This window comes from Brassica napus, chromosome A6, assembly GCF_020379485.1.
Source record: "Brassica napus cultivar Da-Ae chromosome A6, Da-Ae, whole genome shotgun sequence".
NCBI classification, from domain to species: domain Eukaryota; kingdom Viridiplantae; phylum Streptophyta; class Magnoliopsida; order Brassicales; family Brassicaceae; genus Brassica; species Brassica napus.
The window spans coordinates 1,283,455-1,308,202 of NC_063439.1; the positions used below are offsets into that span (position 1 = coordinate 1,283,455).

Consider the following 24,748-nt stretch of genomic DNA (forward strand, 5'->3'; position numbering starts at 1 on the left):
TTGAACTTCATCCTATGTTATTACATGATTCAACTATGTATTAAAACAGAATTGTCATATTTTTTGAATTTTTCACAAAATCTATGTGTACCCCCCTACGAAAATAGTGAGTTTTCGGTAAATGCTCTATATATGAAGCCTATAATCTTTAAATTTGTTTTAAAATTTAAAACCACATTATACCTTTGTATTAATGTATGATAATCTCCTTTTCATGGTACATGGACATCGTTCTAATTTTTTATCCATTAATTTAGCAAAACTGCAAATACTCCCTAAATCATTGGTCTAACCACTATAAAATTGCTATTCCCTAGAGAAACGGAGACAACAAAGGTTCCAAACCTCTTTGAACTCCATCCTATGTTATTACATGATTCAACTATGTATTAAAACAGAATTGTCATATTTTTTTGAATTTTTCTCAAAATCTATGTGTACCCCCCTACGAAATCAGTGAGTTTTCGGTAAATGATCTATATATGAAGCCTATAATCTTTAAATTTTTTAAAAAATTTAAAACCACATTATACCTTTGTATTAATTTATGATAAAAAAATTTTCATGGTACATGTACATCGTTTTAATTTTTTATCCATCAATTTAGCAAAACTCCAAATACTCCCTAAATCATTGGACTAACCACTATAAAATTGCTATTCCCTAGAGAAACGGAGACAACGAAGGTTACAAACCTCTTTGAACTTCATCATATGTTATTCCATGATTCATATATGTATTAAAACAGTATTCTCAATTTTTTTTAATTTTTGTCAAAATCTATGTGTACCCCCCTATGAAAATAGTGAGTTTTCGGTAAATGCTCTATATATGAAGCCTATAATCTTTAAATTTATTTTAAAAAATTTAAAACCACATTATACCTTTGTATTAATGTATGATAAACTTCTTTTCATGATACATGGACATCGTTCTAATTTTTTATCCATTAATTTAGCAAAACTGCCAATACTCCCTAAATCATTGGACTCACCACTATAAAATTACTATTCCCTAGAGAAACGGAGACAACAAAGGTTCCAAACCTCTTTGAAATTCATCATATGTTATTACATGATTCAATTATGCATTAAAACAGTATTGTCAAATTTTTTGAATTTTTCTCAAAATCTATGTGTACCCCCCCCCCTACGAAAATAGTGAGTTTTCGGTAAATGATATATATATTAAGCCTATAATCTTTTAATTCGTTTTAAAATTTATAACCACATTATACTTTTGTATTAATTTATGATAAACTATTTTTCATGGTACATGTAAATCGTTCTAATTTTTTATCAATTAATTTAGCAAAACTGTAAGTACTCCCTAAATCATTAGACTAACCACTATAAAATTGTTATTCCCTAGAGAAACGGAGACAACAAAGATTTCAAACATCTTTGAACTTCATCATATTTTATTACATGATTCAAATATGTATTAAAACAGTATTTTCAATTTTTTTTGAATTTTTTTCAAAATCTATGTGTTAACTCATTATGAAACATAGAGAGTATATTACATTTTGTCACTGGAGTTATTTTCAAAGAAAATAATACTCTCTTTTTTTTGACAGAATGAATTTTAGTTTTTTTCACACGAAAATTACAACTATTATTTGCATGTAAGTACATTCTCACATTAAACAATTTCCAGCTACTATAACCCCAATAATAATTCAAGAATTCACTTACTCTCAATTAATATTAATTGACATTCACAGTTTATTAACATTAGTCAGTGAGAAGTGCATTTAAAACCTAAAATGTCAATCTTTTTGAAACAAGAAGAAACCAGAATATTATTGTCTTAAAAACACAGGAAGTCTATTATAATAAAAAAAGTGTAGTATCCTCTTTTCTGAACCTTGTAATATCCTCCTAGAGCATCAGGTAACCCTTTTTTTAATTTGTAGAAAGTGTAGGATTGCAAAACCATTTATGTTCTAATAATATAAATTATGTTCATTACTATGTGTGTCTTTGTAACAAACATATTATGTTACATGTAATACATTATTTATTATGATATTTAAATCACATGTTAGAATACGCTATTTGTCCACGGTTTTATCACTCATTTTTGTTAATTGTTATCCAAAAAGGTTACAACCATTCTATAACAAGCCGTAACAAGTGACTAATCTATGTCAAAAAGCAGCTTATCCTTTTACCAAAAAAAAAGCAGCTTATCCAATTGTGTCTTCGGATTTGATGTGATGGTTTTTAATTTTATATTAACTATTGTGTTCTCGCATTCGAGAGCGGACAAATAATACCGATAGAAGGCCGTTTCAACGTGGAACATATGTGTGGGTGTATAACTAATTTACTACTTGGACATGAATGAGTAAGAACGCATTGATCGGACTATGTAGAGGTGTGGGATAAAAGATTCAACAATTGAATCACTACTGTGAGACTGTTGAAAGTTGAAAATTGAAAATTAAAAATTGATAAATTATTTAGTATTGAAAATATTTAACACGTTGAATAAGAATAAAATAGGGACCATCAACAATACATGTCACTTTTTAAAGATTTTTTATTTTGTTATATGTTTTTAATTATTTAAAATCAGTAATCATATTATAAATTAAATAATTTATTTTTATTTCTTATATAAAAATATATTATTTTACATTATCTATAAATAGAAACTAGGTTTATTTAATTTGGATATTAAAATAATAATGATTAATTAGTAAAATATGATTTTGAATTTTACTAAACAAAATCATTGTGGTATTTCAAAGGTGGATGTGCGTTGAATGATGAGGTGGAAAAAAAATGATATGGAATATTAAAAGTTGAAATGTAAAGTGTTAAATCTTGAAACTATTGTATATAGTATGAAGTCATCTAAATTGTGATCTTGTTTTCAGACAATTTTATAAACACATATCACAATTTAAATTATCAACTAAAGTTATGAATATTAATTAAAAATATGTGTAAGTTATATAGAGGCCCGGCTCAAAGTTTGCAAGGATCCTGAGCTGTAATTGTTTTTCTCAAAATAATGATAAACCAATTAAATCTAGTTACAGAGCAGTGACCTGTAAAAATGAATGGGTTTTACAAACTCACCGTAAAAACACCTGCTGATTTATCTTTCTATCTCAGTCATGTGTATATATGTTTTTTTTTTTTTTGAAAAAGGGCTTATGTGTATATATGTTGGATAATAACATTTTTTTTTAAGAAATCTAGGACCCTAAAGCTTAAAGAAATTTAAGAAAAAATGTCTAAAACCATGTGCTTTTGCACCTCTAGCACGCTTTTATTGATAGCATGCGGAATGACGGAATGATGTTTGAAAACCGCTGAATGATGGAAGGACATTCGCAAAACTCTACTTTTGTATTTTATTCTCATGTCCCATCTTCCCTTGTCCAAATCCTCATGACCACATTGTCTTTAATCAATGAAAGTTGATAATGTTAGAATAATAGTGCCCATTAAAATTGATAAAATGATGCTCTATGAAAATTTAGTTTTTTCTTTCGAAACTACTATGAAAATTTTGTTGGTAGCGACCTTAGCTAAAACGTAGCCAGCTAGCTGCATCGCCATAATAACGTGTCCTGTTAATTGTGTAAACGCCGGGTTAAAAAAACGATTGAGAGTCATGGATATGTGGTAACTTAAATTAGTATATATAAATAGTTAGACAGTCATTCCTACTAACGAAACCCTTAGCGTTAAGAGCTTTTGCATTTCGTCAACTTTATAGTATCAATTAATTAAATATTAATGTAATTTCTTTATATAGTATTAATAAGTTGATATATATTCAGTAGTTCTTGGAAAAAAAAATATCAGGGAGATGAGAGTTGAAAATGTGGCGTTCAAATTCCTACAGATTTAAAGTGTTGTTTTAACACGAACAGAAAGAAGACAACAGCATGTACTTATTAATTTTGTTGACGAAAGCAACATTTTATTATTACAATGACAACTTCAACAACTCGCAAGTATGGTTAACATCAAAAGCAACCAACATATTAATAAAAGGATAAACATGACCCATAGATAGAAGACACAGACTGATATTAATCCTCAAGAACAAGATCTCTTGCAACATATTATGTTTTCTTCGGAGGATTCATGATTTGGATTCTTGATCTTAGAGTTCTTCCCTCACGATCTTGGAAGTTGGGAATCCAGGCTTAAGGAAATCGGCAAACCATTTGCCAGAAACTTTCTGGTGACGAGTCAAATTGTTAAGGAAATCGATGTAGTAAAGCCCGAACCTCGCCTTGTATCCATCTTGCCACTCAAAGTTGTCCATTAAAGACCACACGTAATATCCCGTTACGTTCACCTTGTCCTCGCTACAAAAACAATCATGTTCATTGGATTATTTATGTAATTAATTAGTATTAAATGCTTTCTAGTAGTTTTTCGGTTTGAGTTGAATTCTTTTACTTACCAAATGGCTTCGTGCAAACTCAAGAGATGCCTCTGGAGATAATATTTCCTGTTGTGATCATTTGTCCCAGTTTTCACATCATTATGAAGGTCTCCAAGGTCCTCTCCATATCCTTTAAGAAAACAAAATCGAGATTTGTTAGATAAAATGGAAACTTATTTATGAAAAGAGTTTTAAACATTTTCTCTTACCATTCTCGGTAATCATAATCTCCGGGTCTCCATAGTTGTCCTTGATATACTTCAAAAGTTTTCTCATTCCTCTTGAATACACAGGCAGTTTACCACCAGCAGGCTAAAAGAACCAATATTAGTATTATAAATTTATAAGGTACTACTAATAAAGAAAAGTTAAGTATGAGAAATATATTAATAAATAAAATGATTCATTTACCTGGCTACCAATCTGGTATTTATCCACATCCTTGTCTGGGTAATTAAGCAACGCGTATCAGTATTAATTAGAACAATAAAGATAATTTGAACAACTTAAGAAAATTTGAGTACTTACTTTCCCAGTGAACAAGAGAATCTGACGTCCAACTTATGTTCTTGGTATCTTCGGTCTTCATATGAGCTCCAAACTGTGAGGTATAGTAATTCATTCCAACATAATCTGCAGAATTTTTTAGAAGTTTCTTTTCAGCTTCTGTGAATTTTGGTAATCTATGACCGATGCGATCCTTCATCGACTGTGGATAATCTCCATAAGTTGTTGGATGCAAATGCCTAATTTTTTAAAAAAAAATCAATAAGCTTATATTATATTTGGCTAGTGCGGATATATTAAGGTGTTAAATGTTTTAGTTACCATCCAAGGATGAAATCAAGCACACGTTCAATGGGAGCTCCAACACTGTCAAGGTCGGCTGGTTCGAACCATGCTGGACTGTGTGCAATTCCAACTTTACCTCCAGCGCACTATAAATTTGAAAGAAAAAAAATTAGATTAATGTTTATAGAAATATGTTTTGTTAAAAATAAAAGATGAGAGTCATGTAATTTAAGATAAACCTGTTTGCATGCTCTGAAGGCTTGAACGGAATAAGCATGAGCCAGGAGTAAGTTGTGACTGACTTGATAAGCTTCGAATCCTGACCGTCCATCTTCACATAAAGGTCCGTACTCTTTGATGTACGGTGAACAACGTCCCGGAGCTTTTTTCCCGACGTCGTAACCGGCACGACTAAACACCCATGGCTCATTGAATGTGATCCAGTTTTTTACCTTGTGTCCATATTCGTGGAAAGTAAAGTTTGCATATTCCGTGAAATCCTTCCTGTATTTATTAACAAAATATAGTTATTAAAACACACAAATTTATATATATATATATATTTATTTATTTATTTATCAAGAAAATAATATATTTATATACATGAAACAAAAACTTACACAATGTTACTACTCAAGAAACCACTGTATTCATCTTCTAGGTCTTGAGGAGTGTCCCAGTGAAAGACTGTTACTAGTGGAGTTATCTCTAAATTTCCACACACAAAAAGAAAACAAGTAACTGTAAGAGTTATTAATTGATCAATATGAATTTTAATTAATATTGTTTTTGAAGTGAAAAAGATTACTGTTTTTGAGAAGCTCATCGATGAGGTCGTGGTAGAATTGGACTCCTTGCTTGCTTATTCCCTTCGACATTCTTCCATCTGTTAAACAATTTGCATTTCACTTGTTATTTTCATATAATTAACAATTTGTAACTATTAGCCATGGACTATTAGTAATGATAATAGGGATTATTTGTGAGATAACAAAAAAAAAAGAAATTAAATTTGCAGTAAGAAGGTAGAAATAGATAGGAAGAAAAAAGAGGAGAGAGGGTGAGATTTTGGTTAGTTAATGAATTATACTTCCTTTGTTTCATTAAGATAGACTTTTTAGAAGAAAAAAATTGTTTCACAAATATGTATTTTTGTGTTTTCAATGAAAAAATTGTAAACTTTAAAAAAATTAATTGACTTTATTGAATTATTATTGGTTAAAAATTATTGAAGATTAAAAATTACAGAAAACGATATATTTATTATAATAGTTTAATATGTTTTTTTAATATGTGTGAAAATATTAAAAAGTTTATCTTTGTGGAAGGGAATGAATAGTTTTTTTCTTGTTCATTTGGCCTGATTTCCCATGATAATATGATAATATACCACGAACATTTTTTTTGGGGTAAAACAATAAGCACAAACATATTGAATAACATTGAAGAAAAACTTACGTGGGAAAATTCTGGGCCACGAAATAGAAAGTCTGAAAGCATCAGTGTTGAGGTCTTTCATCAACTTAATGTCTTCCTGTTAATATTTATTCTATATATATGTTAACCATCAAAAGACTATTTAAATCATAAGAAGAGAAAAAACAATGAATGTTATTACCTTGTAACGATGGTAGAAATCAACAGCAACATCAGCATTATGATTCTGACATCTACCTGAAAATTTGTTTCAACATTTTCTTTTTCTGAACTTATTTTCAACATTTTCTTTAAATTTAAATATGTTCAACATATATATAAACATTTATATATCGATAAGGGAGAAAAAAAATATACCTGGGTATTTCTTAGTGAAAGTGTCCCACATGCTTGGACCTCTACAACCTTCATCAACAGCTCCTTCAACCTATATTCGACATAATAACAAAAAAAATTAAAATCATGTATATAAAAAATGTATATAAACAAAACATAGAACAAATAATTTTTGAAATTAAGAAGTGTAAAAGATGGACCTGAAACGCTGCAGTTGCGGTTCCCCAAAGGAAGCCTTCAGGAAAGCTAGCTCTGCTAAATTTCTCAGCCTGACGACAAACAGGTCCATCGGCTTTGGTCGGATCTCCGACAAGAGTTAGAACCAGAACTAACCCTAACAATAAAGGAACCCTCTCGAACTTCACCATCTTGTGTTTCTCTCTCGTTCTCTAAAGACAGTGGTGAAGGAATGATGAAGATGAAGGGAAGGAGGGCTTATGCTTATATAGAGTTCTGTCAGTGTAAGCTTGATTTCAGTTCAGTACCATCTCCACAAGTGCATGTTCATTTGTGAGTTAGGTTGGAGTAAACAAAACACGTGCTTATTCTTTGTCCAAAAGAAATCGTTTTTCTATTTACGAGTTGGCCACATAAATGTAACGGATTCATTGTTATTCCTTTTTTTAGTAATCTGATATTATTTGTTATTTTTTTGTGTGAAAAGTAACTGATATTATTTGTTGTTCGTTCAGTGAATTGATACATCTTTAATAACATGAATGGTTATTTCATTTGTATCACGATCAAGTAAATCAGTTACCTGTGTTGTAATATTCTATATCTATATATATGGGAAGCTTTCACGTTGGATTTAATTATATTTTACAGAAATATTTGCGGTCTTAAATTTCTGATTCATTTAACTACAAAGTAAAAACCAGCTAGCATATTAACCAACCTACAGTATTAACGTGCCAATTTATTAACGACTAAAGGTTGAAATTTTGAGGTAACTAAAAATTAACAATGCTATGTTAAGAAAACAATGCTAGTTTACAAAAAAAAAAACAATGCTACAAAATTAGGTAATTTCGTTAGTAAAAAAAAGTAATTATTAAAAAAAACATTGGGAAAATCTCAATTCTACCACAAGTTTCATACCACTTTTTAAACTTACCAATATTGAATGATTATTTTCACAAATATCCTAAATTTATAATAAAATAACACTAAACTAATTTTTTTAAATATTTACAGAACATTTATAAACTCAACCCCAACTCCTTTATATTTAATACTAAACTCTAAACAATAGTCAGTAAAACCTAGAATTCAGTCAGTAATGACGCGATTCTGGTGGGATAATAATGAGAATGAGAAAAAGATGGCATGGGTCGCTTGGGAAAGGATAGCGAAACCAAAATCTGTTGGTGGGCTGGGTCTCCGCGACTTTCAGAAGTTTAACGACGCCTTACTTGCCAAGATTGGATGGAGGATGATCCAGAAACCAGACAGCCTGCTCTGTAAAACGCTGTCACTACAAGAAAACACAAGATTAACGATGAAAATTAACGAGGAAAACTGGTCCTCGTAAATTTACGTTGACTTTACGAGAATCTTACAAGGAAATTTACAATCAACGTTAGTTCGTCGTAAAATAACGAGGAAACGATTTCCTCGTAAAAACCACGCAAGGTAACTTCGTTTTTACGATGAAAAACTGTTTCCTCGTAAGCTCGACGTAAAAGTAGCATCTTCTTTACGAGGAAATAGTTTACATTTACTTAACGAAGAATTTTCGAGTCCACCCACTTTGTAATTGTAACACGTTTTTTGTTTCGGCTACCTTACTAAATTCCACATAATCACGAGTAATGAAAATGATGATGTTTCTGGTGATGACGAAAATGTCGATGTATCTGACTGATGTATTTGTGTTTTAATATGACTGATTTTCAGACTTAATCCATGTGATTTGATGGATTTAATCATGAAAATCTATTTATATAATTTAATTTTATGTGATGGGGTTTGAATTAGAAAGAAGAGATTGAGATTATTAGTTAAGGAATTGTGGTTTTAGAATTTGGGGTTTAGAATGGATAGAAGAGATTGAGGTTAAAGGGAGGATGGGGTTGGGGTTGGGGTTTGGGGTTTCGGATTTTAGGGATTTAAACGTAAACATAGTTATTTCCTCGTAAATTAACGAGGAACTTACGACGATTCTTAAAAATAAAGAACGCGGCACTCGTTAATTCCACGTAAGCAGAAATCGTCGTAAAGACCTCATAATAAAAAAACGATGGCCTCGTTCATTCCTCGTAAAAATAAAAGCGGGCCTCGCTAATTCCTCGTAAATTAACGACGATGTAACGAGGAAACGAAACGGGAATAAATTGGTTTGCCGTGATCAAAGTTACACCTCGTGGACAAATCATCAGTGGAGAAGAACCACCATTGCAAGAAGAACAGATAGATGAAGTTGAGGTACCTGAACAACAAATTGATGACATCCTTCTCATTGATCCGCATAATCATGAGTACGAAGATATTACTGACGATGCCACGGACGAAGCTGTTGAAGACGAGTTTAATGAAAATGATGATGTTTCTAGTAATGACGAGAATGTCGATGTATCTGATTGATGTATTTGTGTTTTAATATGATTGATTTTCAGATTTAATGCATGTGATTTGATGGATTTAATCATGGAAATCTATTTATATAATTTAATTTTTGTAATGGGGTTTGAATTAGAAAGAAGAGATTGAGATTATTAGTTAAGGAATTGTGGTTTCAGAATTTGGGGTTTGGAATGGATAGAAGAGATTGAGGTTAAAGGGAGGATGGGGTTGGGGTTTGGAATATATGAAGTAGAAGATAAGAAGATAAGGAAGAAGGGGTTTGGGGTTTCGGATTTTAGGGATTTAAACATAAACGTAGTTATTTCCTCGTAAATTAACGAGGAACTTACGACGATTCTTAAAAATAAAGAACGTGGCACTCGTTAATTCCACGTAAGCAGAAATCGTCGTAAAGACCTCGTAATAAAAAAATGCGGGCCTCGTTCATTCCTCGTAAAAATAAAAGCGGGCCTCGCTAATTCCTCGTAAATTAACGACGATGTTACGAGGAAACGAAACATGGACCTCGCGAGTTCCTCGTAAATAAAAACACGGGCCTCACGAGTTCCTCGTAACTTTACGAGGAATTTACGACATTTCATAATTTCCTATATATACACGCGAGTTCTCACTTCCCATTTCGTCTCAACTTCCTCTCCCTTTTGTAGCTATGGTACGCTCTCTATTTCCTCTCTAATTTGATTAGTTTAGGTAGATTAGGTGGTTAGTGTAGGAAATTTAGATAGTTTTACGGATTTTATGTTAATTAGTGTTGATTAGGTGGTTAATGTAGAGAACTTAGTTAGATTTATAGAATTTGTTAATTATTGTTGATGTTAATTTTAGGCGAATCATCATCCGTCACACATGCCGACGCGGATGTAGAGAGGAGGAGTGAGGAATTCTACCGGGGATGAACGACCCTTAGTTTTTTTTTTTTTTCAATGGTTGTATTATAAATTCAAAAATTATTTATGTATAAATTATTTTCGTATTTAATATTCTTTTTAAATTAGATTTTTATTAAATAATTAAATACATTGTTTTTTTTTAATCTGGAAAATATAAACTCAAAGTAAATTCGTAGCTAAATTACGACAACCTTACGTGGAAATTTTACGAGGAATTAACGAGTAAAATATTTACGTCAACACTACGAGGAAAGATTAACGAGTATTTGACGTGGAAACATTTACGTGTTATTTACGAGGAAATGTTTTCAAGGTATTTACGAGGAAATGTAGCGTCCCCCTTACGTGGAAGGGTTACGTGGTTTTTACGACGAATACTTTGCTTCGTCTTTACAAGGAAATGTTTTCTCGTTAGTTTACGACGAATTAGCAAGGAAATATGCGTTACGACGAACAAATAACGACGAAACGTGTTTCCTCGCTAGTTCCTCGTAAAACTGATTTTACGACGAACTTACTACGAATTTCGCCGTCGTTAATGTTGTGTTTTCTTGTAGTGTGTTGGGTAAGTACTGTCCTGGAGGCTCCATCCTCACCGCCACAGAAGCATCAGTCATGTCACATGGATGGCGTAGTGTGCTGCTTGGCCGAGACCTTCTTCTGAAAAACCTGGGTTGGGCAGTCGGAGATGGAAAATCTATCAATGTGTGGCGTGACCCTTGGCTCTCCATGAGCAAACAAGCAAGACCAATGGGACCCCCGGGAGAGCAAGCAGTGGATCTCACGGTAGCAGACCTGATGGTACCAGGGGGGCAGCAATGAAATAGAGAGAGAATTCAACTCCTCTTCCCTATGTATGAAGATCAAATTCTCAGCATAAAGCAGAGTCTAACGGGAGCTCCGGACAAGCTAGTGTGGCTGGGAACTAAGACAGGTGAGTACTCTGTCAAATCTGGGTACTATATTGCTGTTGAGGACGAGGACAGAGAGGGAGAACCTATTGGCCATGACTTCAACTGGACCAAAAACATATGGAACTTGGACTGCGCCTCGAAAGTGAAACTATTTGGATGGAAGGTATTAAAAGGAGCGTTACCGGTGGGTGAACGGCTCGCTGCTAGACAAGTTCCTATTGACCCTCGCTGTAAGAGATGCGGATGCACTGAATCTATCACTCATCTACTTTTCCAATGCCCTTTTGCCCGAAAAGTGTGGAGACTAGCCCCTCTGGTTAGAGAAGTGGAATGTAGTGGAATGGTAGAATTGGGAGCTTCTTGGAGTGATCTATGTGCAATCAAGTGCCTACCTCCATCGGGGGTGGCATCTGGCTCTTTGTTCCCATGGATCCTATGGAATCTTTGGAAAGCCCGTAACCGTTTCGTGTTTGAGGGATTTTCACTCTCCCCTGAAGAGGTGCTGACAACGTCTATAGTGTTGGCAAGAGAATGGAGTACAGATCGGAGACTGGAGAAGACTGCACACAAGGGAGGACATAGAAGCGAACAACAGAGCCCCGACGGAACGACAGTGGTGAGATCAGATGCGGCGTGGGATGCGAACAAGCAGGCTGCAGGCTTAGGTTGGTTTCTCCTAGCTCAGCCACAGATTCAGGCTTACAAAGAACGGGTGCCTTTCGTAACCAGCCCGTTGATGGCTGAAGCCCTAGCTCTAAGGAATGCGGTCATGCTGTGCCAAAGATCACGGATCAGGAAGGTACGATTTGAGTCTGACTATGCCCAATTAATCAAGATAATCAATTCGGAAGCGATTGCTTCAGAGCTTCATGGAGTTGTTGCAGATATCTTTTCTTGTATTTCCGCTTTTGAGTTTGTGTGTTTCGCATGGATCCCTCGTGAGAGGAACATGTTTGCGGATGATTTAGCCAAAGATGCATTGAATGCATCAGGACAATTTGTGGTTGATGGTGTTGTTACTGCCCTCAACTAACTCCTCTTTATTTTAATATAATCGGTGTTTCAAAAAAAAAAAAAAGTCAGTAAAACCTAAACCCAAATGTTAATATATATTTTTTATTTTTGATATTTTTGAAAAATGATATTTATCTTGTGGTATTTCTAACAATTTTTCAAAAATATTCTTAAAAAATTAATATATATATTAACATTCATTTGTTTTACACATGAAAAGAAAGTTGTAGAAACAAATGTACTATTTTTATCCGGTTAATTAAACACATGAGCCTGATTATTAGAACATCAGCAGCTGTAAGTCTTTCTTCTTAATTTTTCAATATATTATAATAATAATATAAATTAATTAAATAAATAAATCAAATGAAAATATAATTTGACAATTTACCGATTGACAAGTGTAAAATTTCATTGGCAAAGGTTTCTTTTTTTAAGAATCGTCTCTGTCCTCTCACCTCACGTTTTTCTGGACTTTTGAGTTTTTTCCATTTTTCCTATTATTTAATTATGAGAGATGAGTGGGAGAAAACACTAATGAATGATCAAAACTAGAAATCGTAATCTAACAACAATCCATACTTTATTAAAACTAATTACGAGGAGACAGGTGCGACGACTATCCATCATAACCTCGTCTTACCAAACAACAAGCAACTATTTATAGAATAAGACGGATTTATTTCTTCTCAAAATCAATATCTACCCTATTAATACATGATTCAAACTTTTAGTAATAGATAAATATTTCCAAAATTTGAATATGCTCCTGATAAAATAAAATAAAAGGGATGTGCTTTCACAAAAAAAAAAAGAGAGCTAATAATAACTTTTTGGAATTTTGTAAGAACCGTGATGAAATAAGGAAAATGTGACAAAATCATTTGTTAGTTACTAGTTTCTAACAACCATGAGAAGAAGGAAAACGTGCCGAGACATAATTTCTACTTTCTTTTTAGCTGCAATATCAAGGTAGTGAAGTCACTACAAAAATAAATGCCACGTATGATCGATGTCTTTCTCTTATCATAATTATTTAATAAGATATATATGATGGGTGCACAAAAAAAAGATATATTCAATGATGTAACAAACAAAAGTTAGTGGAACAAATGTCAAAAGTGTTTGCTTTGTCTCATATTATGAGGTCTAATTTTTGTATTTCAAATTTTGGTTAATAAAAAGTTGAAGTTGACCCAAAAAAATTTTATACTAAGCACGAAAACTTGGATTTACCTTCTTCAATTATGTGTTGTTTTTTTATATTTGAAATTATATTAAAAATCAGATTTCAGACTTTTTAACTAGGACGACAATGTTTTTTCATAGAAAAATTTATTTTATTGGTTGTTCTATTCCGGTCTATTTACTTAGACTACCTCAAGTTTGAGTAATAAAATAGTTTTTCATGTTTCAAAAAAAATTATATTGAAAATAGTCTGAATGCTGTCAACTAATTTTTGAAGTTTTTGCAGAAATTTGATGATTATCTATTAATTTGTTGTTTATAACATATTCTACGACTCTATGTAATTATTCAGTAATTATCTACTGGGGAATTATCTATTCTAAAATTGGAATTTTAGAATATACGACCGCTTACGTTAAAAACTAAAAAAAAAACTTTTAAAACATGCACCCATTAGCTTTGTAGTTTTTTGATATTTTCCAGAGCATGTCCAAATACATCACAAAGCAGGAAAATATGCAATCGAAAAGTTAGAACATAATTTGCCAAATCTAGTAATTATCTATAGTTTATTCATATTTATTTTATAAATAGATTCGGATTCAGATTTATGAACTAGATTTTAAAATAAATGGTAAACCTATGGTTTAATTTGAAGAAAACCCACAACATTACAAAGATTTGTTTAACTGTCAAACCACTATGACTATATATCTATTACATCAAATGGTTATCTACCAAATATTTGCAGTCCAGTTGTTTGATTTTGTTGGTTGATTTTAATGATCAATTTGCTATTTGATAGATTTTTTCCCTTTTGAGAAAAAATCATTGTGCTAGTTATCATAAAAATGGTAGTAATTGGCTATTGTAGGTGATTTGAATCTCCCATTTAAAAACAAAATTTACCAAAAAAATGAAAGGTTCCGTTAAGAGTTGGATCAATACAGTGGCGTTTGAAAGTTGACTAACATATTAAAAGTTTAAAACATAAGAAAAAAAAACAAACACGAATATATATATATATATAGTTTTAAATATTTGTTTTGTGGATGAGATTATTTTATTACTTACAAGCTAGCTAGTAGAATTTTGTAAAATGTTGTTGCGAAATTACCAGTAGTGGCCAATAATGTGAGTCCTAAGATGATGAGATTTTATTTTGACCTAAACCCAGCTTGATAAGCACTACACCAAGTTCTAGAGAGAAAAAAAACCATTATCATTTCCATTTGAAAACTGTTACTAGATAAACATTTCTTGATTATTAATAATAATGTATTATTCACCAACCAAAGGTAATCTATTTCTTAATTAATTTATGTATAAGTATATATCCTTGGGCAAATATTTGTTTACCAATAGTGTATCCTTTTATTTTTCTTATAATTTGAGCGTCGGAGGAAATAATATGGAATCCAATCAATTTTGCAGTACTAAGTATATTTCTTCCAAAACCGATTTGATCCAGTCGATAAATCATATAAAAATGTAACTTTACATAGCTTTTCTTTAACCTCAAAATATACATAAACTATTACTGCTTTTGTCTTTTTAATGGATATAAAGATGTTAGGTTTTACGAGAAGGCTTATCCCCACAGTGCCACTAGAAACATCCACACTCATCACTGAGATTTTATTAGTTATGGTCAGTGTTGCACCATTAGTCCACATGTTGCATATTTTCCTGCTTATTTGGACCCAACTAACTTACAACTGTATCAACATTAAACTAAACCTCTTTTATAAGTTTCATATTAATTTTAAACGTAAATGGATTCGGATTTAGAAACGTAAATGGCTAATTTGAAGAACATTATCAAAGGTTAATGTAACTGTCAAACAACCTAACCGATAAATTTTTGGGACAAATACTATCCTTTTGTGTTCAACAACATTTCAATAAAACTCAAGGGGTCTCACTCTCGGTAGCAGGCAAGCTTAGGTTTCTATTGGCTAGGCATCAGTTACACCACTTGAAATCCTAAAACAGGTATACATTGCACAATTTTGGTAGAGCTATAGCTCATAGCCTAGAAACCTATATATGTTTTCCCATTTTGTCCAATGTATACTTATCTAGATGGATTTGAGCTGCACCAAAACTGTGCAATGACACAAGTTAAGTTCTCACAAGTCTTTAGAGGTAGTAGCATTACGTACGCTAGTAATGTAAACTTTATCAGCACTTCCTTTCCTCCCCTCGATAACCATCGTCATGTCCAACCATTAACCCGATTTTGTAATCCTTCTTTTAGGAATGCAAATAACTTCCGTTTTGAGCCACTGATGTCCTCCGGGATTCCAAGATAAGATTTCATCCCTCTTTCATTTGTAATTCATGTTGAAGTTTTAACTGCTTCCTTCACATGTCCGGATATCTTTTTACCAAAGAATAAGGACAATTTTTCAAAGTTAATACACTGGCCAGAGGTTTACCCATATGTCTCAAAGAGCTTTCTGACTTGATCACATTCACGGAGCTCCGCGTTACAAAAAAATATTCTATTTCTCGATTAAATTATTGTATAAGCATATATATCCTTAGGCAAATATTTGTTTTTCAACAATATATCCTTCATTTCTCTTATAATTTTGAGTGTAGGATGACAAACTTATTAATCATTGGACTTACAAGTCTGGAGCATTTATATGTTTCATAGGTTTGGGCATTTACCCGAACCGGAACCGATCCGAAAATATAGATTTGGATCCGGATCTGGATCTATACTTAATCATCTATTGGATTTTTTTGGACCTACAAATATCAATTCAGGTTTGCGTCTTATCCGAACCAAGATCGGTATCCATAATATCAGAAATATTTTTTATATATTAGGTATACTTGGATATATCATAAATATCTTAAATATTATGTATATTTTTGTAAGTTTTGGTTTTGGGTTTCAGGTAGATTTTCATAATTTTAGAAATATTTTTGGATATTCAAATAAAATTTCAGATATTTTTGGATCCTTGATTTAGATTTCAGATACATTTAGATATTTTTGAGTATTTGAATATTTTCAGATATTATTCGAGTCTTTAGATTGGTTCGGATCATAAATATCCGAACAGACTCGAATACATACCCAAAAACTACAAGTGTACTTTATACATATTTAATTATGAACACAAACTGGTCCAAACCCAAAAAACTGGCCCAAACAAGAAAAATCTAGTTGAGTCTATATGTCTACGACCAGATAGATCTGAATGCCCAAACTTAATGTCACATGTCAATAGCCTTGGTCCTAGACCCGCCTTGGTCCTAGACCCACTAATAGTAAAAGACATATGAATGCTTAAGGCCCATATTATCTGGCACTGATTTGCACAAGTGGAGAGTTTGGTGGCTGGTCTGTTTCGGTCTAGTCCGTTCAAGTTGTTAAACCTATATCTCAAGAACAAGCCTTACAAAAAATAGATCAAACACAGAGATCAAGAAGCAAATATAAGTCTCAAAGCAACCCACAAAGTCTCAACAACTGTAGAAAAGAAACAACAACAAACTTCTTCAAATCTCTAACTTTCTCTGCCTCAAAATTCACCTAACTCGAACTTAACAAAACAAAGACACGAAGGCAAAGAGAGGTGCTTCTACATGTTTCTTTTACCTCTCTTCAAGCATCTGTAGCTGTAGGAGAGTTCTCAGGTGTCTTCGAAGTCGGAGCTGTTTCAATTGGTTTACTGCCCTTATGTTTGTCAACAGCTACACGAAACTCTTCCACGATCGTTGGGTCTTTGAACTTGAGTGCAAATGTAGAGAGACCATCTCTGCCTTCACCATTCACACAGGCGAATGTGATTCCTTTCTTGTCCATGCTTGCAAGTTTCATTTGAGGGTAGAGACTCGCGTTTAAGATCAACCTGTAGTTCCCTTTAGCTCTCATGACCAGCCTTGCTTTACCACTGTTGCTTGAGACGTTTTGTTGTCATTCTGCTCTTCTTTGGCTTGGCCTATCTCACTCTTTATCACTCACGGCCAGCTTCCCTCTGTTTTGTTCACTCTATTTGTTACTTGTGTTTCATCATCCAAAAGCACACTCACTCATAACACAAGCTCACACTCTCTCTTTACTCTCTAACGTTTCTTTTTTGTTTGTATAGAGAGAAGAGAGAACACTTTGTATGTCTACATCTTTTAACTCTTTTTCATTAATTCTTCTTCAGACACAACCATACATACTTATAGTAGATTTCTCTACTAACTCCACTTACTCTCCCTTACACTTATAGCTTTACCTACTCCCACTTGTCCATGCCTCTATATTAGGCCATGGACTAATTCTACAAGCAAACTTATCTTATTCTAACAACTTCAACTTAACTTAGTTAGCTTAGCAACTAGCTAGTTATCTTATTCTTCTTGTTGAGTTTTCTTCCTTGACTTCTTGTTCTTCTTCCTTTCTTAAAACGTATTTAAACTTAAATAATATAAGATATAACCCAACAACATATTTAAATTGACTTTGCAGTTATGTTAGTTCGGACAATTGTCATTGGACGGACACTAGTGCTTAAAAACCCTAAACCAATAAAAGGCCGGCCCAAACGAGATTATTGTTATACAAATAACTTGGCTTTCTTCTCTCTCAAGTCTCAACTCTCCAGGGAAATAAGGCGCCGCTGTTTCAACTTCCCGATGGCGAGTTCTAGCATAGCTAATTCACTGGGTAAGCGAAAGCCGGAAGATGATTTGGACACTGAACCGGTTCTGAGGAGACATAAATCCGAGGCCAAGGAGACAAGGAGTGAAAGCCAGGTCGAGTTGCTGGAGACAAAGTCTGATGAGTCAGCTTTAAACTCAGCCATGGTATAATAATTTCTGTTAGATACTTTTAATATATCGTAGTATAACAAGTTTGTGTTCTTACTCTTGTTCTTATTCATTGTAACAGGAGACAATTGAAGGACTTGATGAAGATCCAGATTTTGTTGAGGTATCTCTTCTTTAATATCTTGAAAAGCAAGTTAAAAGTCCTTTTCTCCTTATAGTCTTGCTTGCTGCTAACACGCTTTGATCCTAATAAATTCAGGAAGCTGCAGGACCACCTAATAAGAAGCTCTTTCTTGACAAACTCTCTAGCGAAACTGAAATATCAGATGTGTAAGTAGAACCCCTTCAGTTTCCACTTTGATCAAACTTACTTTTCATAGACTGATATATATCCTCCATTCCATTTTGCCAGCATCGATTTCTTCAAAGATGTTGGACAAGTTGTTGGTGTTCGACTTATGCTTAACCACAAGGGCGGCCGTGTGGACAAACGTGTGGGCAGGCGTGTGGAAAATCGTCTGGGTTTAGGCTTTGTTGAATTTGCTTCTTCTGACGAAGCTAAGAAGGTGAGAGGAGTTTAATAGTAATGATTTAAAAAGTATTTTTAGCATCTACTTATGATGAAATGATGCTAGGCGCTGAAAATGAAGACCGGTGAATATTGGAGCCGTAACAAGGTTTTTCTTAAAGTGGCAGCTACATCCCCTCCACCCAAGTAAATTGATTTATGTTTATGTAACTTACTGCTGGTGTTTGATGCCACTACACAAGTTTAACGCTATTTTTTTTCTTGTTTATCAGGTATTGCGTAGATCACAATGTGTGGTAAGGGTTTTAACTATTTGTTATCAGTGGCATACATTGAAATTTCACAAGGTTTTCTGATATTCCAGGTACGAAGACTACCTTCAACGGGAAGGCCTTCTGATAGAAGAATTTGCCGCAGGGGAAGGACTTGATGAAACTCCTGAGGTACCTCTTGTTATTTTCTTCAATTTTTTTGAGACACATTTGTCTTTTCATTACACAACTGTACCCACCTCGTCTTATTCTCTAGAATGAATATCTGCTAAGTCTTTTTCTCCCTAGCAGTCATGCTAACACACTCTTCTGCTGACTTCAGGAACCTGCCATACCAAAAAAAACGCTCTTTGTGGGCCGTTTCTCTCCCCAAACTAAACCAATAGATATGTTAGTAGCACCTTTAATTTCCTTTTTCTATCTCTGTAAATGTTTTTGCTGACTGATATCTTATCCTGACAGCATCGATTTCTTCAAAGATGTTGGAGGAGTTTCTTATGTTCGACTTATAGGAGACCACACGGGCAAGCATGTGGGCTACGGCTTTGTTGATTTTGCTTCTGTGAATGATGCAAATAAGGTGAGAGCTTAGTTTATACTACTGATGATAGGTAGTCATTTGAATTCGATTGCTTATAATCTCTTTCATACTGCAGGCGCTGCAACATAAGAATGGTGAATCTTTGCACGACTGTAAAATTTTTCTTGAACTGGCTAATAATGGAGCGACGTACCTTCCACCCAAGTAAATTGTTTTTTTTTTTTTTGTTGTTGTTTCTGTAACATTTCTTTTATCCCATCGCTCGAGTTTTGATACCATTACAGAAGATTAACGCCTTCTTTGTTTTTTCTTTTAGGTATTGCCTAGATTACAAGGTTTGGTAAGGACTTTTAACTATTTACCTCTTTGAGTTTGTTTATGAATAATAGCACATTGGTTTAAGTTTTTGATATAATATTTCAGGTTCGAAGAAAGCCTTCCGGTTGAAGGACTTGATGAAACTCCCGATTTTGCTGAGGTGCCTCTTCTTTATTATCTTCAAAATTTGTCAGGCGATTAATAACACATGTGTTGCTAACAAACATAGCTGTTAAATTCAGGCAACTGTCGTACCAAAGAAGACTCTCTTTATTTCCCATCTCTCACACCAGAAAACTATCATATCAGATATGTAAGCAAAAATTTCCTCTTTGAGTTAGTTTTTCATGACTTATATATTTTGCCCTCCATTTCGACAGCATCGATTTCTTCAAAGATGCTGGGGAAGTTGTTCGGGTTCGACTTATTCTAGACCAGTATGGTGAGCATGCGGGCTGTGGCTTTGTTGAGTTTGCTTCTTCTAACGAAGCAAATAAGGTGAGAGTAGAATTTATTTACCTAGTCATTTGAAAATTGTACAAGCCTTTTTATTTTTTTATTTTTTGAAAGTACGATTGCTGATTAAAGCTTTTATCATGTAGGCGCTGCAACAAAAGAACGGTGAATATTTGCACAACAGCAGCATTTTTCTTGATGTGGCGAATAATGAATTTGCAGAGAACCTTCCACCCAAGTAAATTGATTACAATTTTAAGGATTTTGTTTTGTAAAACCATTTGCTTAAGTTTAGATGCCATTAACGCTATCTTCTTTTCTTTCTTTTTTATTGTTAATTAGGCATTGCATAGATCACAAGGTTTGGTAAGGGTTTAACCACTTGTTTTAAAGAGCACATACGTTTTTGTTACACATGGAGAGTTCACACGGGTTTATTTTTGATATTCCAGGTTCAATGAAGACTTGCTTCAAAGTGAAAGTTTTATGATAGAAGAAGATAAGACGACACCTCCGGATTTTGCTGAGGTAACTATTCTTATCATCTTCAAAATATGATATGTCAGGCTTCAGAAGAAACGCTTAGCGTTTAGTAACACAACTGTTGCCGGGGATGAGTTTGTTGCTAACACAGTTGGTTGTTAATTTCAGAACGTACTCCTTGTTGCCAACCTCTCTCCACAAACAACTAAAATATCACATATGTAAGTTGCTAGCATCTTAAATTTCCATGTTCGTTAGCGGCTTAAGTTTTTCATGACTGATATTTTTTAATCCTCTACATTGACAGCATCAAGTTCTTCAGAAATGTTGGAGACGTTGTCAGTGTTCGACTTATTGTTAACCGCGAGTGTAAGCATGTGGGCTATGGCTTTATTGTGTTTGCTTCTCCTTATGAAGCACAGGAGGTGAGACTAGTTTTGTTTTAATGATGAAAAAAGTATTAAAACTTAGCTGATAAATCTTTTTTTAACTGTAGGCGCTGAAAATGGTGAATGGTGCATATATGGACGATCATAAGATTATGTTGATGAAAGGACTTGATCAAACTCCCGATTTTGTTGAGGTAGCTTTTCTTATGATCTTCAAATATTTCAGGCTTAAAAGAAATGCCCACAAAGTCTAAAGATGACTTATTCTGTGGATGAGTCTTGTTTTTGAAGTGCTTTTCTTTCCTTTTGAGTCGTGCTAACACACTAGGCTGTTAAAAAATCAGGCAGTTGCCACCTCAAGAAGTAAGACGCTCTATGTTGCCAATCTCCCTCGCGAAAAAACTGAAATATCACATATGTAAGTAGCACTTTTTAATTTCGGAGCAAGTCTTTCATGACTAATATTTTTTCCTGACAGCATCGATTTCTTCAAAGATGTTGGACAAGTTGTTCATGTTCGACTTATTTGCAACCTCATGGGCAATCATGTGGGCACTGGCTTTGTTGAGTTTGCTTCTGCTGATGAAGCAAAGAAGGTGAGGATTTTATTTTAATGATTAAAAGTGTATTTTAGTAGTCTTTTGAAAGTTTGATTGCTGATAAAAATTCTTCTTTTACTTAGGCGCTGGAAAAGAAAAACGGTGAACATTTTCACCGTCGCAAGATTTTTCTTGATGTTCCTAAGAAGGCTCAAGGCCGATTCAAGTATGTTTATGCAAACCTGATTCCAACTTGTTGCTTGAGTTTTTGATACAGAAGACTAACGCTATTATTATTGTTGATTAGGTATTGCATTGATCACAAGGTTTGGTAAGGAATTTAACTAAATTTTTGTTATGAGCACTTTGGTTATAGTTGTTTCTATACATTGATAGATGATACATTTTTTTATATATTCTAGGTACGAAGACTACCTTCGACAAGAAAGCCTTTTGATAGGAGCTGACGAAACTCCCGATTTTGCTGAGGTACCTGTTCTTGTTATCTTTCAAATTATGTCCTGCTCGTAGGCATTTAATAACACAACTGTTGTCACAAAGTCTAAAGATACTTATTGGTTGCTAAATACAGGAAAATGCCGTTCGAAGAAAGACACTCTTTGTTGCCAATCTTTCTCACCACAATAACAAATTGCAGATTTCAAATATGTAAGTAGCACCTTTAATTACCTATTTCGTTCTTGTAGCAAGTTTTTGATGACTGATATTACAACTTTCATTTTTACAGTTCCAAAATCTTCAAAGATGTTGTACAAGTTGTTCGTGTTCGACTTATCGTAGACCACTGTGGTGAGCATGTGAACTGTGGGTTTGTTGAGTTTGCTTCTGCTAATGAAGCACAGAAGGTGATGATGAAAAATAGTGTATACTTATGATGAAGAATATCTGAAAGTAAGATATGCTGATTAAATCTTCTTATCCTGCAGGCGCTACGACACCGGAAAAGAAGATGTAAGCTTATTTTCTACGAGGCTGAAATAGCTGCTACGTACCCTTTCCGACACAAGTAAATTAATGTTCCCTATGTAGATTTGTTTCGCTAACGCATTGCTTTTGTGTTGATGTCATAACAAAGTATTAACACTATTGTTTTTGTTAATTAGGTACAACTTTGAACAAAAGCTTTGGTATGTGATTTAAGTACATGCATTTTTAGTTTTTGTTATCAAGAGTCTGATAAGGGGTTTTGATATATTCCAGGTACGAGGACAAGCTTCGACGAGAATATTTGAAGACCTCCCCGAATCTGAAGATCGCCTTCACTGACAAGTGATAGAAAACGATGAAGGGCTCTTTGGTGTTTTTACGTACAGTGGCAACTTAGTTTATAACTTTTTATTATCAGTAATGTTTAAATGCCTTACTTTGATCTCTCACTGCAACGCTCTGGTTTTTTTATCACTATGACTTATCGTTTTCCTTATAACTGTCCGCGACAAGATAGAGTTTAGATCAACTGCTTTTCTCACACTGGGAGACCAGCCCCGAATACCAAATAACTTCTAAAAGTTCTCACTACCCCTTGTCTTTTCTCACTATTCTTTGTTTAGAGCATTTTTAACTCTTTGCTATTATCACTTCTATAATAGTATTTGGTGGTAAAAGTTTTCTAATCCACCTTTATTTCTTCTTTTGAAAGAAAAATTATTTTTCCTACTGTTTATAGAAAAAAAATAACAATTCTCTATTTTATATTTTACTAGATATGGACCCGTGCGTTGCACAAGTTTTATTTAATGTTTTAGTTACACGGACACATAAAAATAAAAAGAATGAAAATATATTTTAAAATTAGTCCTTGGATTTTTTCATTATGTATTGGTCTTATTTTAGTAATAATAATTTGTTTCTTACATAAATTTTGATTCATATTTCTATTTCAGTTATCATGGTGTTTTAAATAGCGTATTAATATTTTTATTTTCAATAAATACTTCACTTTTAATTATTTTTCAAAATAACATAATTTAAAATGTTAAAATTACACAACACCAGTCAATATGTATTATTGATAGTCAGTTAAATATCAAATATATTGCTAGATAAACATAAAATTTGCTTACTTTAACATCCATGGTGTGACTTTAACCTCTTTTTTATATATAATATATTATTGAAACTTTTTTATAGATATTTTGTAGTACAGAATTGTCGTTATGTTTTAAAAATTTGAAGCTCTGAAGTTGTAGTGAGTAGTGACTATGTGATATGTGATGTATAATTGTAATTAAGACTGAACTTGATAAATATAGACCACCCTTTTAAGCTTTGATATTAATTCTTGTTGATAATCATTGCATAACAAACTCTTATAGGAAATTGACGTCATTTCAGTTTGAAAAACCATTTTACATCTGCATCTGTTGGGTATAAGACTTCTTCTAGGAAAAAAAATCTTTATTTTTTCAGATAACTTCCGGTTAGGATTTCTTCTTCATAGTCATGTTGCTTAGGTTGAGTTATTAGTAACATTGTCCATTGCAAAGTCCTTCTCTTTTATTTAATTTTCTTAGTAGCAGGACCTACAACATTTCATTGCAAAGTCATTCTCTTTTGTTTAAATTTCTTAGTAGCATAACCTACAACAAAATAACCAATTTTATATTTCGACAAGAACAAACACACATAAGCATAATAGTCATATTAACTTCCCCTATTAACTTTCGCACAACATGTACAAACATATCAGTATAACTGGCAATAACTAATGTACGGTAGTATGACAATTATATATTTTTTCTTTAAGAGATCAACATCAGTTTAATGTGAAAATCAGGATATCTAGTTATTTCCTCAAGATGTGACACCTCCCAAAAAAGAGTAGAACATGCGAAGATGTAA

General features: G+C 33.2%; 3 protein-coding genes across 3 annotated transcripts; 2 read left to right on the forward strand and 1 right to left on the reverse strand.

Moving 5' to 3' along the window:
* Positions 1–3,899: 3,899 nt before the first annotated feature.
* Positions 3,900–7,448, reverse strand: LOC106345733 (beta-D-glucopyranosyl abscisate beta-glucosidase). The gene is made up of 13 exons (XM_013784898.3): positions 7,185–7,448; positions 7,006–7,075; positions 6,830–6,885; positions 6,670–6,745; positions 6,020–6,097; positions 5,832–5,919; positions 5,451–5,715; positions 5,248–5,357; positions 4,948–5,165; positions 4,831–4,865; positions 4,629–4,731; positions 4,438–4,549; positions 3,900–4,339 (listed from the first exon to the last, which is right to left on the reverse strand). Exons 1-13 carry the CDS (start codon positions 7,350–7,352, stop codon positions 4,132–4,134), a joined length of 1,587 nt encoding a protein of 528 aa, XP_013640352.2. The 5' UTR covers positions 7,353–7,448; the 3' UTR covers positions 3,900–4,131.
* An 818-nt stretch (positions 7,449–8,266) lies between these two features.
* LOC106349564 (uncharacterized mitochondrial protein AtMg00310-like) lies at positions 8,267–11,282 on the forward strand. Its single transcript, XM_048734923.1, has 2 exons — positions 8,267–8,514; positions 11,018–11,282. Exons 1-2 carry the CDS (start codon positions 8,267–8,269, stop codon positions 11,280–11,282), a joined length of 513 nt encoding a protein of 170 aa, XP_048590880.1.
* A 6,020-nt stretch (positions 11,283–17,302) lies between these two features.
* Positions 17,303–23,330, forward strand: LOC106345734 (probable RNA-binding protein 19). The gene is made up of 30 exons (XM_013784899.3): positions 17,303–18,395; positions 18,481–18,522; positions 18,619–18,689; positions 18,772–18,925; positions 18,995–19,074; positions 19,161–19,184; positions 19,253–19,331; positions 19,483–19,550; positions 19,623–19,740; positions 19,817–19,905; positions 20,018–20,041; positions 20,125–20,179; positions 20,262–20,332; positions 20,400–20,517; positions 20,622–20,713; positions 20,818–20,841; positions 20,928–21,003; positions 21,127–21,179; positions 21,266–21,383; positions 21,455–21,541; positions 21,692–21,765; positions 21,826–21,943; positions 22,030–22,112; positions 22,194–22,217; positions 22,309–22,375; positions 22,479–22,555; positions 22,635–22,752; positions 22,834–22,913; positions 23,011–23,034; positions 23,108–23,330. Exons 1-30 carry the CDS (start codon positions 18,060–18,062, stop codon positions 23,178–23,180), a joined length of 2,517 nt encoding a protein of 838 aa, XP_013640353.2. The 5' UTR covers positions 17,303–18,059; the 3' UTR covers positions 23,181–23,330.
* The last annotated feature ends 1,418 nt before the right edge of the window (positions 23,331–24,748 follow it).